General features: G+C 40.1%; 1 protein-coding gene across 1 annotated transcript in view; it reads left to right on the forward strand.

The window, feature by feature from the left end:
• LOC115392820 (protocadherin-15-like) overlaps positions 1 to 13966 on the forward strand; it is a 178816-nt gene that overhangs the window by 47669 nt on the left and 117181 nt on the right. Inside the window, exons 5-9 of the mRNA XM_030097425.1 lie at positions 4767 to 4927; positions 5501 to 5656; positions 8273 to 8392; positions 9089 to 9199; positions 12462 to 12632. Coding sequence (XP_029953285.1) covers positions 4767 to 4927; positions 5501 to 5656; positions 8273 to 8392; positions 9089 to 9199; positions 12462 to 12632 — 719 coding nt within the window. The remainder of the gene's footprint in view (positions 1 to 4766; positions 4928 to 5500; positions 5657 to 8272; positions 8393 to 9088; positions 9200 to 12461; positions 12633 to 13966) is intronic.

Below are 13966 nucleotides of genomic sequence, written 5' to 3' on the forward strand. Positions count from 1 at the left end.
GCAGTAATCTCCCTAACAGCGCTGTTGAAAAATCATTTACCGCTGGATTCGTTTGTATTCATGATGCCATGTGCTGCTCTACGGCTGCAAGAGAGTGTTAAGGATTTAATAGAGATTCTGGCTTTAGGGTGATTTTCGTGGACTTGAGGAAAGACAAGAGGGTGGAGGAGAGAGGGAGAGCCACAAAATGCAAGTTTGAGGATTTTTGCTGCGGGAAATGTTCTAAAAAGAGGTAATCTGGAAATTACATGTGTGATTAGAAGAAGACAAAGTGTATATGTGTGAAGTACATGATGCACGCACGCTCACACTGAGCACACGAACAATATTGGGATAGCGGCTTCGCTGTATTGCACAGTTGGGAGAATTGTTGGTCCTGGAGAGCCACAGTTCATTTCACAGCCACATGTGTTCAAAGTCTTCTTGCTCCAACAAACCTGGACTTAATGAAGGACTTTAATGAGGGAGCTCACCGGTGTTCCGGTGTTTTTGTCATTCAGCGTCAAGTCCAGTTATCTGTTATCCCGTTACCTGAGCGCTTAAAGGTTGAAACTTATTCCAAGAAGACTGTTGCCTCACATGCAGGTCATCAGAGGATTCTTTTGCTGTTCCAGCTATCTGCAGCTATTTGCCTTGAATCTCTCTTTCTTCCTCGCTCCAGAAGCTGAAGGAGAAGGCGAGTGTGTTGATTACTTTCCAATCCCGGACTCGTACCTGGAAGACATTCCCGCAGTGTTGCCCCATTCAGCTAAGCTAATGTCCTGTAAAAATTCTATTAATGCACTGCCACAGTGCTCATTTTCTCTCTGTTTTCACCTAATATTCTCTTTATTCTATGCCTCAACCTCTCAGTCAACCCAATCTTTTTCTTTCCCTCTGCATTCTTTCATTTCTCTTGTTCTATAATTGCTCTTTGTACGCCCCTCCTTTTTTTTTTATTGGGACAATCCCTTCTTGTCTGCTGTATAACATGCACGCACACACACACACGCATGCACACACACTTTTATGCAGTTCTGCTTGTATGCTTTGTCTCATAGGTCAATTTAATCAGTTGCTGCTGAGTGCAGTATTCAGTCACACATCCTATGAAGTCAGGACACTGTAAAAACAGCCCATTCATATTAGATGGTCTGTGGTATTAAATTAGACACAGTTGCACAAGGTGCAGGCACTCTCTCTCTCTCTCTCTCTCTCTCTCTCTCTCTCTCTCTCTCTCTCTCTCTCTCTCTCTCTTTTTCCTTTTTTCTTTTATCCATATTGCGAAACTGAAGCCGAAACACCATATGAGAGATCGCCAACAGATGGCAAGGAACGAAACTCCTCTAATGAATTCCATTTTCTATCCCATTTCTCATATAAAGAAAGCCATTTCATTAAATTTCCCAGTTTCTTTAAAATCGACGAATCACAGCAAAGCATTTGACAAGGTTTCCATGGCAGCGCAGAAGGCCGTGACCCAATTTTATGTCTGTCAGATCAGATATGAGAGCACTCAGCGCGAGTGTGTGTGTGTGTGTGTGTGTGTGTGTGTGTGTTTACGTGCGTGCCGAAGGATGTGTGCACACGCACGGAAAATATAAAGTTTTGTGGAAACACAATCCAGTCCGCCTGTGAACTTTTCCAACTCTCGTTTTTTTTCTGTTTCAGTTTTCTTCTCCTCTTTCTCTCGCGCTCTTTTCACTCTCTCGACAGCGTGCGTTCGTCGGCGTGACAGTTCAGCAGACCATCAGCTATTTCCACCGCGTTGTGTTGTGTCTGCTCGTCTCAGAATACACACCGACAGTGACTTTTTGTTCTATTTATGCTGTAACACCCATTAAAGGCCCCACGCCGAGTTAAATTTGTGTTAAACACCCCCACGTGCACACACAAAAAAGTTGTTTTCTGCAGACCAAGAAGCTGCATTGTCTAATAATGCGCTGAAAGATGGGACATACTAGCATTTATGGTTAATAATGCAGTGTGTAGGTCTGGGTAATGAGTCTCTTGTGATTTGGAGATGTACAGCATGAAGCAGTTCAACTTTTTTCTTTTGTTGTTTTTTTTTTTAATAGATATTTTGTGTTTGACCCTTGCTGTGTGTTTGTACATAAATGAGCATTAGAACTTCAGTCAGTAAGATAAAAAAAAAAAAAACGTCCAGAAGACCAACCATGGTGGTGCTTCTGAAATCTTGCTGTAGATGTAATCACTCCGCCGGCCTGTGTGGGAGTTTTAATAATGCAGCTGTGAATGCAAACAACTCGAACCCTGTGAAATTTGACAAACAAGCTCGGTTCTCACTTAAAGTGGCACCCAGCGGACCACGGGCCCGGACAGGCTCACGACACTGAAGAGACGTAATACGGAGTAAGAGGCACAATTTGTACTGATGTTGTCCAAAAAAAAAAAGAACAAGTTGGTGGTTTTTAAGGCAGCAGATGGATTTTTTACAAGTAGGTCATTCTAGAGCGGACCTGCTTACAGTAATGCGTCATGCAGGACATGTGTAGATCTTTGGTTGATTCAAGTCAAAATTAATTCACATAATGCGCTTTGTTTTCAGAGCACGTTGTTTTTGTAGGCAGATCTGACACTGCCATTTCTTTTAGCTTATTTTAAATTACCTATTTCATAAATTCCTACACACTATTCCATATCTTTACTTTGGCGGCTGTGGCACAGTTCTTATTTTCTTTTAAACACAAGGTTCAGTTCCCCATCCCCTCCTGTCCTTGAACAGAACACAGAGCCACAAAGAAGAGCTTTGGAGATTGCTGAAGGAAGGAAAAAAACTCTATACAAGTGGAATCCGTTTGCCATGACCGTTGAGCACACTGCTGATACAATCCAACTTAAAATCATGTAACTTCAATAAATGATTCACAATTCAAGTATTTCCCAGAGTTTGTTTGTCACTGTTACGTCTTCCTCTCGGATCAAATCCTCCTCCTCAAAAGAACATTTTGCTGTACGTTTCTCAGTTATGAATTATTATTTCCTTTAAATATGATTAATGTAGCTGACTCACAGTGCAAAAAAAAAAAAAAGGCTGCCATATTCTTAACTAGATGTGGACATCGAAGTAGCTTAATGAAGTCGAGGCTACAGAGGTGTGCTTATTTTGCAGAGAACAGATGGCTGCGTTCAAGAATAACTGCCATAAATAGACAAAACATGGAGCGAAGCAACAACTTCTTTAATTAAAAGTGGGGATGGTTATCTTTAAGCTTATATGTATGAGTTAAGATGGATTAATATTGAGCAGAACTGAACTCATCTTGAATCTCAGCCCAAGGTTGTTTTATTTATTTTTTTATGTAATTCCTTTGCATCAAATAATTGCCTGTCTTAAAATGGTTTTTTTTTCTTTTTTTACTAATGTACTAATTCAATGCTCTTGTGCGGAATGAGGAGCTTTGTATGGAAACAGCTGGTTTCCATCAGGAAACCATCATCAGCGACAGTAAAACATTTAACCAAATGGAAATAGATCTGATATTCATAAAACATTATCATTTACATTCTAGTTTCTTTCAACAGTTGACCATCATTAACTCTCATGAATCTCAGGCTTATGGAAACTCCAAACTGATTAAAGAGTAGTTTCACTCAAAGTTTAGTTTCATCTTATTGTAAAACGACTGCAAGAGACGACTTTCATGAAATATATGAATATACCTCTTTGACGTATTTACTTCTGTAATTTCAACAATTTATACATTTAGTTCCTAAGTTCACAATATGTCATTAACCTTGACAGTCGAGTGCGGGGAGGAGAGCTTCAGCTGTGCTTTGAATTTTATATAACGGTCTGAAAAACAGCGCTGTGTCAATTAAGGTCTCAAGAAGATAAGAAGATGTCTCGTTCTCATAACATGTCATTAAGTTTCAATATAACCCTGAAAGTATTTTTCATGAGTGTTATTGTTCTGAAAAGGTTAAGAAGTGAGTGTGACTGTATTAAAGGTGATCGCATTTTGTATTTCATTTGTAAACCTGTGATGTGCTTGGCTTCAACTTTTCACTTTGAAAAATGTAGTTTCCGATTTAAAGCAGCAAATCCAACAAGAATACATAGTGTCTTCTAAGTTATGCAGTGTTTTATGGTCAAAGAACAGCAGCTTTGGTATTGATTTGGACTTCAGTAGACACTACTGTATGTCCCTCTTCATTATTGCTGTTTTTCTTCTCTTGACTTTCCTATTTTTTGTACTGAATGTCAAAGATTGCCTTAAACCTAACTTCTCATAATTACCCCTGTGAGATGACCGACCCTTGTTTCTCTCTGTATCTGTATGCCTTAAACCCAAAGCTTCATTTATTCATTGAAACCACAAAGAGTTAAAGATGTTCTTTCAAATATATGTACAAAAAAAGACTCTTTTTGTTTCTTGTTCATTTCAGTCTTAATTCAAAGGAGACAAAAAAAAAATTGCCCTTCACATCCGATGTGCTATCACATAATTTGATTTCTCTGCTCTCCACATGCTTTTTGCTCCACTTCTCTCTCTCTCTCACGTCCTATAATTTCCAGGTACATATTTAATTAGAAACATGTAGAAAAGTGGAATGTTCTTTCTGAAATGTCAGGGGGTTTCTTTCTTTTTTTTTTCATATGTTTATTAATAATTTTTGTTCTCGGAGCAAAATGTTTTCCTTCCATTTTCTGCCTAACAGCACTCGTTAATTAAATCTGAGAGTTTACGTCTCTCTAGCTGTTGTTTTATAACACATAATTCTTCTTTTCTTTTTTTTTTTTTTTTTTTTTTTTTTTGTTCCAGGAACGTTATTGGTGGAGAACATGCAGATAAACGGAGTGGCTGAAGGACCAGACCGAACCATCTCTCTGTCTCTGAGGGACAATCATGACCACTGGGTGATCCTCGATCCTTCCAAACAAGCTCTGTACCTGAACAGCACCGGGCGCGTCCTGGACAGAGACGTACGTGGACCATGACCATCAGGTCTTGGTGTTTTTTGCCATGTTAGACTCTCTGGTGCCCCAGTTCTGGCCAGAGAGCCATACGTTTGACACCTCTGACATGCACTCTTCAACCACTGTACATGTTACACACAGATATTGCTTTCTAATATAATAATTTAAATTGTCCTCATTATATGTGTCAGGTTAATTACTGCTTAAACCGTGTGAACTGTTTAATTATGATCTTGTCTGATAAACTGACAGGAACGACGCCCACACCACCCACATTGGTTTATTTGCATATCGTGCATACATTTGCTTTTTTTTTTTCCTTCTTCTTATCTTATTTACACACATTAATAACCTCAGAAGAAGTGGTGTGTTTGAAAATTTCACACATTAGTAGCTTAAGTGTAGCTGAGATCTTACAGTTTTTATTTTAGACAGTTTTTTTAGACAGCTGATTCGGTTTGATTTGCTCATTTTTTCCCATATCAGTTTTATATTTCCCGCAGTTTATATGGCTTTAATAGGTTTCTTCGTTTACTGTGTGTATTCAATCCAGAAGCGTTGTTTTGCTTTCCCCCTCAGCCGCCGTCGTACATCCAGTCCATCGTGGTTCAGGTTCAGTGCACCAACGAGCTCATCGGCACCGTCATCCTGCACGAGGTTCGCATCGTCGTGCGAGACCGCAACGACAACGCGCCGCGTTTCCAGCAGCCCAGATACTACGTCGCCGTCAGCGAGGTAAATGTGCAGCGCACGTGCACACCCTGTCACACACAGACACACACACACACACACACACACACACAAAACCTCTGGCACTCACAGAGATAAAGTGGGGGGAAAAAAACGCCCAATAAAAGTCAGTGCAGTGTAAAAACTCTACTGTCTTTCTCTTAAATCAAAAGCCATTTATTGCACTTACCCTGTAGTGCTGCTGTCCATCACGATGGCAGCTACTGGACTCATCTGTGTGAGGCTGGGGACCCCAGAGCTACTGTTCAGTCTGGCATGAATAAAGAAGATCAAGTGTTCTGTGGAAAGGCTTTTCCCATGATGCTCTGTGGGTCATTTGCCAGCATTAGAGAGCATGGCACAGGTGTATCCTACAATGCATTTTAAATACAAAGCCTGGTTTTCTTTTTGCTTTCAGACTAAAGTTGAAAGCAACGCTGTGGTGGGGCACGGAGCAGAGATTTCGGGCAGCCATGGAGAGAATCTAAATCTGTTATTCGGGGGCTTCTGGAGTAATCTCCAAGATGTCAATCCCAGCGTTAGTTTGTCCTCCAGACTCTGGGGAAAGTGAATTTAACTAGAGAAGATTCCAACCTAAGCTGGACAAGGATACATGCAACCTGCTGCCAGCACACACCTCGACCGACCCTGCAGAGTATCTCATTATGCGGTGTTCCCCCGCCTGTCCGACTCGATCTGTCTTCTCAACCCCTCTCTTTCTCTCTCTTGGCCTCTCTTGTGGTTTTTTTTTTTTTTGCAGCACCTTTTTCCTCATCATACACACAGATGTATTCCCCCTCACCACTCCCAGCTCTTCATTATGTCACCTTTTCTCAACCCTCTCCACCTTTCCTCCGCCACAGAGTATAAATTTCCTGCAGTCTCTCCCTTCTTCCTCTCTGGCCACACCGCCATTTACACCTCTCCCCCTTCTCATTACTCCTGCTGAAACAGCGACTTCCATTCATTAACAATGGCCACTGTACAATTTAGGGGGTGCGTCGTAAAAAGAAAAACACAATTCCCGTGCCAGGCCAGGGTAAATGCAGTCGTCTTGGTGGCAATAATTTCTGAAAAAGTGACTCCATTTATTCAGATATGGACGATATTTTAAAAGCAGAAGCAGATTTATTTGGATTTGAGTGCAAGTGTACTCATTAGTCAGATGACTATTGCCTAATTGACTTCCAATACCCCTCAGACTCGCACCAGCAACGCAATAAATTTAATATTAAGAGGAGTTCATCCAGCTTTTCCTGTACTGTCCACGATAAACCTGCTCTTAGTTGTCTATTATTCACAATAACTGACTTCAGGAAAGTGAATTTGACAGAAGCCACCAGCAATGCATTATGGTTATTTATAAGAATGTGGAGAACATTTTTCGCTGTGAAAGTTTCCGAGCACAAGGTGATCCCAGCGGCTCATTTCAGCAGCTGGCACTGGTGCCCGAGTCTGGAGTTTCATTAGGACCGCATTGAGAAGAGGCAAAGAGACGGCGTGAGAGATTCTGAAGGCCGTTGTTAGATCAGCGGGAGGCAGAGATAGCCGCGTTGAAAGGGAGCGATGTGACGGGTTATTGGTGCAGAAGCTCAAATAAACTCAATCTGAAATGTTTCTCATGCTGTCAGAGATTAACACACCTAATCATAAATCCCAACGCTTGCGGCTGAAATTATCGCTGTTAAGTTCTCTTCTTTCATGTACATCGGCGAGCGCTCTGCTCTCATGTTGAACAGATCAAATGACTTCTGAAATATCTTCTTTTTTTTTTCTAATTTTATCTCATTTTACAGTTTAAAGTGAAAACGTATTCATCTGTGCTGTGTCGTCCGCATGGAAGTTAATAACAAGCTTGTTTTTAAATATAAAGTTTAACCCAAAATCCACTGAAATCTTCATCTTTCACAGTGAAAAGTGGCCGTAAAAGAAGCTTTCTTGCTGAGACTGACGGTTTAAAAAAAATCTTTATATGGAAAGAAAAATGAACTACTGCTGTAATGCTGTGCTGAAAGTGGCAGCATGTCTTTTTTTTCTCTCTTTTCACCACATTTTGGAAGGAACTCGCTGTTAGTTTGTTTATTAATTTCATCTCAGGCAAGGCGTAGGTGTAATAAGCTATGGCTCCTGCCCACACTTCTTTTGGTCACTGCTGTAATTTGTTTTGACGTTGACTCATTATTTTATAGCTGTGAGCATTTGGGTCACCCACTTTCCCGCTTTTATCAGATGGATTCTTGACTTGTGGTGAATATTCACTCCAGTGAGATGAAGGGAAGATTGAGGCACAGACAAGATGGACAGAAAAGTTTTTTTTTTTTTTTTTTAAACCACATTGCCGGCGTTTCTTTCATCTCATGCATGTAAACCTCATCTGAGCACAGTAAAGCTGCAAAACATCCATAGTTTGTTTTCTACATGAAGATTCCATATAGTTTGATTTGTGTGCAGTTTTCAGCCTCCTTTTTAATCTGTCAGTAGGTGTTTGCATTTCAAGACGCAGCTGTTTAATGTCAGAGAGACGGAGTTTCCAAGCGCTTCACATCACAAGTCTGCTGACGTGGATGAAAAAGATCTCTCTGGATTGTTTATGCGTTTTTTTTTTTTGTTTTTTTTTTTCAGCTGACGCCAGTAGGAACGACCATCTTCTCCGGGTTCTCGGGGAACAATGGGGCGGCGGACATCGACGACGGTCCCAACGGACAGATAGAGTACACGATCCAGTACAACCCCAGAGACCCGGTAGGTTCCCCACATACCTGCTGACCTGCGGGGTTTTAAACTGGGAATATTTATCATGGCTGAGGAAGCAACATAAATCAGAGCAAAGAGGTTTTATTTGTCATGCGGTAACATGTGTGTTAAAATAAGGACACTTTCCTCCAGAGAATAGCTTTTCTGTGCTTTCATTTTGTACAAACAAACCAGTTTGCAAGTCCAAATGACAAATATTGTTTCTAAACTCTGGTTCTGGTCGACCTCAGGGCTTGACATTTATTGTTTGAAGACGTATTGTCTGATCTCTCATTCTTTGCGCAGCCCCAAAACTGTATTGATTCTACAAGATCATTATTTTATTATCATGGTGGGAAAAAAAAAACAGAGAAATTGCAGAAATGTTGACGTCTGAATCTCCACTGCCTCTTTTCATTGCATCACTGCTTTGAATTGTCTTTTTTTTCATGTCTTTGCTTTGTTTTGGAGCAGAGTAATGTTGAAATCATCAAAAACGACTTAGTTTTGTTCTAAAATTCTTTAGATGTAAATCTTCTCTATTCATTTTAATTCAGCATGATGCTAAAATCGATGAGGCTTCTGCTGCTCTAACTTTTTTGGAGTTAGTGCATTCCTAGAGTTTTGAAAAAAGTTCCATTTTGACTTGTGTCCTGGATGTGTGTGTGTGTGTTTGTGGTTGTAATCTATTTGTATGTGTTTCAGACAGCCAACAGAACCTTTGACATCCCTCTGACGCTCTTCGGCTCAGTGGTTCTCAGAGAAAGACTCAACTATGAGGAGATAACTCGATATCTGGTCATCATACAGGCAAATGTAAGCGTTTTCTCTTTCTGTGTGTGTGTGTGTGTGTGAGAGAGATAGCTGTTGTTGGATGCCTGCTTTTCTCCGTGGAGCTGTAACGGAACATTTCCGAGTCTAGTGTGGAGTTTTATCACTTCATATAAAAAGAATGAAACTGGGAGGTTTTCTCCTCAAACCTGTTGTAAAGGACGGCTGGAGGAAAGGCATCCTCCCCTGACTGCGTGGGAGGACAGTCTGCAGCCTCGGGCGATGTTATTTTTATGTAAATTTTCTTTATCATGCTAGCGCTAATGTTCCCCAGCCCTCCTGACTAGTCCTGCTTTGCCGGGGCCGCCCTCGGGGATGTGTACCAGCGTCCTTAACTATCACTAATGTCTGTGTTAATGTAATTGTTTTTATTATTTTTTTCCTTTCTTTTATTCCCCAGCCTTGTTGTGTGCTCCATTTTTAAAAGTGGTGTTCAGTGCTGTTAATTTTTCTCAATGAGATGAAGAAGAAGGATCTAAACCGAGGCAGAGCGGGAAACTGTTTACGTCTCTAATTGCACCATTAAGATTTTTTTGTTGTGACAAAAAAACTTTCGTCCTCTACAAAGTATTCTGCCAAGTATTCTTACATCTCAAGGCCCATTTACCCTGAAAGCATTATTAAAAGTCAACAGTACACTGAAAGATTAATGTGTTTCTGGCTGCTTGAAAGGCTGACATATTCACTGTTCATCCCGATACAATATTAAGAGTGTAGCAAGTGGCTGTGAACTTCCTGAATATAAATTCCTCCCAAAGATGTAGACTGAGAGACGACGCTCTGAATCTCCTCTGTATAAAGCTAACCTGTTACATGTATTGATACATTCATTTAAAAGAATTACAATTTATTCAAAGTAAATTCTTCTTTTTATGAGTTTTTTCTTTAGTAAAGCGCATATCTATACATAAAAAAGACCATTTATAGCTTTTATTCTTCTTACACCTTCTGTTGCATGTCTTAAACAGTCTGCAGTGCATGCTGGGAGCATTTACATTATGTCTGCCGCAGTGATATTGTCACTGCGCTTTACAGTTGTGGTAAAACGAGAGAGAGTTGTAAAGGTTTTTTGTTGGTCGACAACTCCACACTCACCTGTGGGAACGAGGTTGTGGACGGCAGCAAACCAATAATGTAACAACTTCCCAATAATGTAATAAATTAAAACGACACCAAGGAACTTTTCAACTTTAATAAAACATTTTAATATCTTTTGTGACGATACATCGACTTACAGCTAGATGACTGACCCCTCTGTCACGGCCTGAGGGCGTCAGTCTTGCTTCACTTGGACTAAGCAGCTGTGAGGAGGGTGGTAGGAACCCTGCACACTAAAACACTCCAAATGTACGGACTGCTTTACGGCATGAGTCACATCATGATATAACATTGTTTAGCCACCATTAGATTCATTACCTCGTCGCTATCCGTCCTTCACACAGCCACTGGAAACAAATGAAGGCGAGTTCAGTCCGACAGCATGCCACCAGGAGCAGCAATTTACGACGCCACGCGCTAGGCCTCATGGGAACTGTGGTACTCGTTCAGGCAAAACACTACCGCTTTTGTCCACTGGCGCCGCCAAAATCAACGAACACTGAAAGTTCCTTAGTGTCGCTTTAAAGTAGGTGATTGAAAATAGTTTCTTAAAAAAACAGCTTCTCTCTGGTCGCTCCAGCTTCTTCCCACAATCCAAACAAATGTATGGGAAAAGTTGAGAAAGCAGGGATGATCTGAAGCCAGTTTTTTTTTTTTTCTTCTTTTGTCTATTTCTGAGAACTTTTCAAGTTTTAGTTAGTTGATATTTTAATTATCTTCAAAACACACAGTAGTTTACCCGACCTCCAAGATGAGTCGCTCCCTGCGAATTTGCCAAACAGCTCCCTCAGTAATTGGATGCTGAATATTTCAGTAAAAGCAACAAGTTGAGAGTTACAATGAATTTTAAAAGAACAAGAGCAAGGAAAAATGAGGAAAGCTCACACTCGGTGTCGGTGCAGGATGAGAGCGCCACTGAAAACCAGTTATTTTAACTTTAGGTCTCCTGAAGGAAACCTACTTAAACTTAAACTTACTCAAGTTTGCACGTTTATTTGTCGTCACGTATGTTTCTGGGTTATACGTTCTACTGAGGGTTTTTCAGAGCATCGGTAATATCATTTACACAGGAACGTGTGGAGCCTTGCTCAGTGCACGCGTTCCCAGACCTCAAACTAGTGTACAAATGCACTGCAAATGTGATTGATCAAACTCAATTACACCTAATTAACTCTTTGAGTTATGTTAAAAACGCCCATCGTTGAGAATGAGGAGTCAAAGTGAAAGCTCGCGCCGTCGCTCGTTCTGGGGTCGCAGAGTTAATTAGTTTCAGTTTCAAGACAATTAACCAACGACAAGGAGGGTTTGAAAACAATTAAAGTGGAAATGTTTTGCCAACATTTAGAGTATTCTCAAAGATTCTCTCACACTGGGTTGGAAGTGTTTCCAGACATCGACTTCCATTAACTTAAGAGAAGAAAATATTACGGCTTTGACTTAACTCGTGGATTTCTTTCCTTTTAGAATGGTTTATACACTTTAAGGCCTGATTTTTGCATATAAAAAGATTAAAGTTTAAAGATTTGAGCATATAAAAACAGGCCCAAATAGGATATCACACAAATACACGCAATGAAAACTGATCTCCAGAGATGGCACGATGAGGATTTCAGAAGCACAAAATAGTCCGTGCTATTGATTTAGCAGGTTTTGCTCTCATGAGTTGAGAATATCCTTTGTCTCCCAGATGGTGCGTAATACTGGGAGGAGTCTCTTCTGATGGATTCATTCACTTATCTTTACACATCATTCAGCCTGAAACATTGTCAAGGTAGTGAACATGTTTTGCTGAAGTTTTTTCTTTTTTTTTTTTTGTTGGGGGAGCAGAAATACTCCAAGGTTTTTAGATTCTATTAAGAAAGCCTTAAGCTGACTCTGTTTCATCCGCTGTTTTCCGCAGTTCAATTGTCATTTTCTCGTGAATATGCCTTGCAAATATAGACTACACGCACATCGTAATGCACGGGTGGGTTGGAGGGGCTTGTGTTGAAGCACAGATAGAAATCAGTGTTGATAGAGAGTGATTCTTTAAGGTTTTGAGTCAACCCTCTGTTTGTTCCACTGCAAATAAGAAACCCAAACAAAACTGTGAAGCATCATCTGCATATAGAATCAGACTCTCTCTCTCTCTCTCTGTCTGTGTATTCAGGATCGAGCCCCGTACCCCAGTGAGCGCCGCACAGCCACCACCACGCTCACGGTGGACGTTCTGGACGGAGACGACCTGGGCCCCATGTTTCTACCGTGCACGCTTGTAGGAAACACCCGTGACTGCAGCCCCATTACGTACAAGGCCAACGTCCTGGAGCTGACAGAGCCGGTGAGTCTCCCGGTGTCTGCTGTGTTTCATCTTTCTTAAGCATCTGTGGTGCAGGGGGAATTGCAGTTTCAGTTTTTAGCACTCTTCCCTTCCTTTTCTTTTTTTACTTGTTTTGCACCTTGTGACAAGAGGTTCACTTGATTTCATTTCTTAATAAAAAATTTAACAAACCCATTCAAATTCATACCTTTCTGCCAGGTTCTGGATGTCAACACTTTTAATCTTAATCATAATGAACTCACGCTGCTTTATGTTGTTGTTTTATTCACATCCTTGAATAAATATTTCATGTCACTTGTCGTCCACTTGAAATCCAATCAAGTAAATTTGTTTTTCGGGTTAAAGAGGTTTTAGATACAGAGGTGAAGTCCAACTTTTATAATTACAAGGTCTCTGTCTATCTTTAAATGGAAATTGAATTTATTTTTTGTTGTGTGTGAGGGACTAAAAGTTAAAAATATCCAACATTTGTTCTCTGAGCTTGACTTTTGGAATATATATGCTGTCAATAAATAGACGCTAACCTTAAAAAATTCTCAAATTAGGTTTCCTGAAACAGTTTTGATAGATCTGAGTTGTATTTTAGTGGAAGGCCTTTTTTTTTTTTTTTTTTTATTCATGGAACGTGTTTTGCTGCTTACAACCGCACGCTCGACAGTGCGCACCCTTGGGAGCAGCTTTGGTTTCGGTGTATTGACTACTTTGACTCATTAACATAGAAGAAAACAACCAAACAACCAACGTGCCGCGCTGCAGCTTCCCCCTTCATCATAACAACACTTTGATAGGACAGTTACAAGCTTCAGAAAACATTTTAATCATTATTATTTGACTTTGTAATCATTGCCAATAATGTAATACCTGCCAGCAATCTTATAATTTAGGCTGTTTTCATTTTTAATAAGCCCATAAATTAGTGACTTGCCAATAGTGGGATGATTGAGCCATTATTGCAGGTCTCATTAAAAACATCCTGTCATATTATATTAAATGCAACCAATAATGTAATAATACATAAATAAGGCTGTATTTCTTCAAAATAAATGATTTTTTTTGCAAGTTTTGTGCCATTTGCTCATCAAAAGTAAATATGGTTGATAACACAATTGTCATATTTTTTCAATAAAGAAACAAACGATATTTTCAGTCATTTTGTCTAGTCTGTACATTATTGTATGATTGGTTGCTATGCGCCTTTTCAAAAGATTCTACATAAAATAAGCTTTTATCATATTTTATCAATGAAAATATAAGATTAATGTTCCACCAGTACAGGGTTCAAAACAGCAGCGAGTAAAGTTTGTGTGAACACAAAAAGCCGTTTTGATCGTCTG

This window comes from Salarias fasciatus, chromosome 8 (genome assembly GCF_902148845.1).
Source record: "Salarias fasciatus chromosome 8, fSalaFa1.1, whole genome shotgun sequence".
Lineage (NCBI taxonomy): Eukaryota > Metazoa > Chordata > Actinopteri > Blenniiformes > Blenniidae > Salarias > Salarias fasciatus.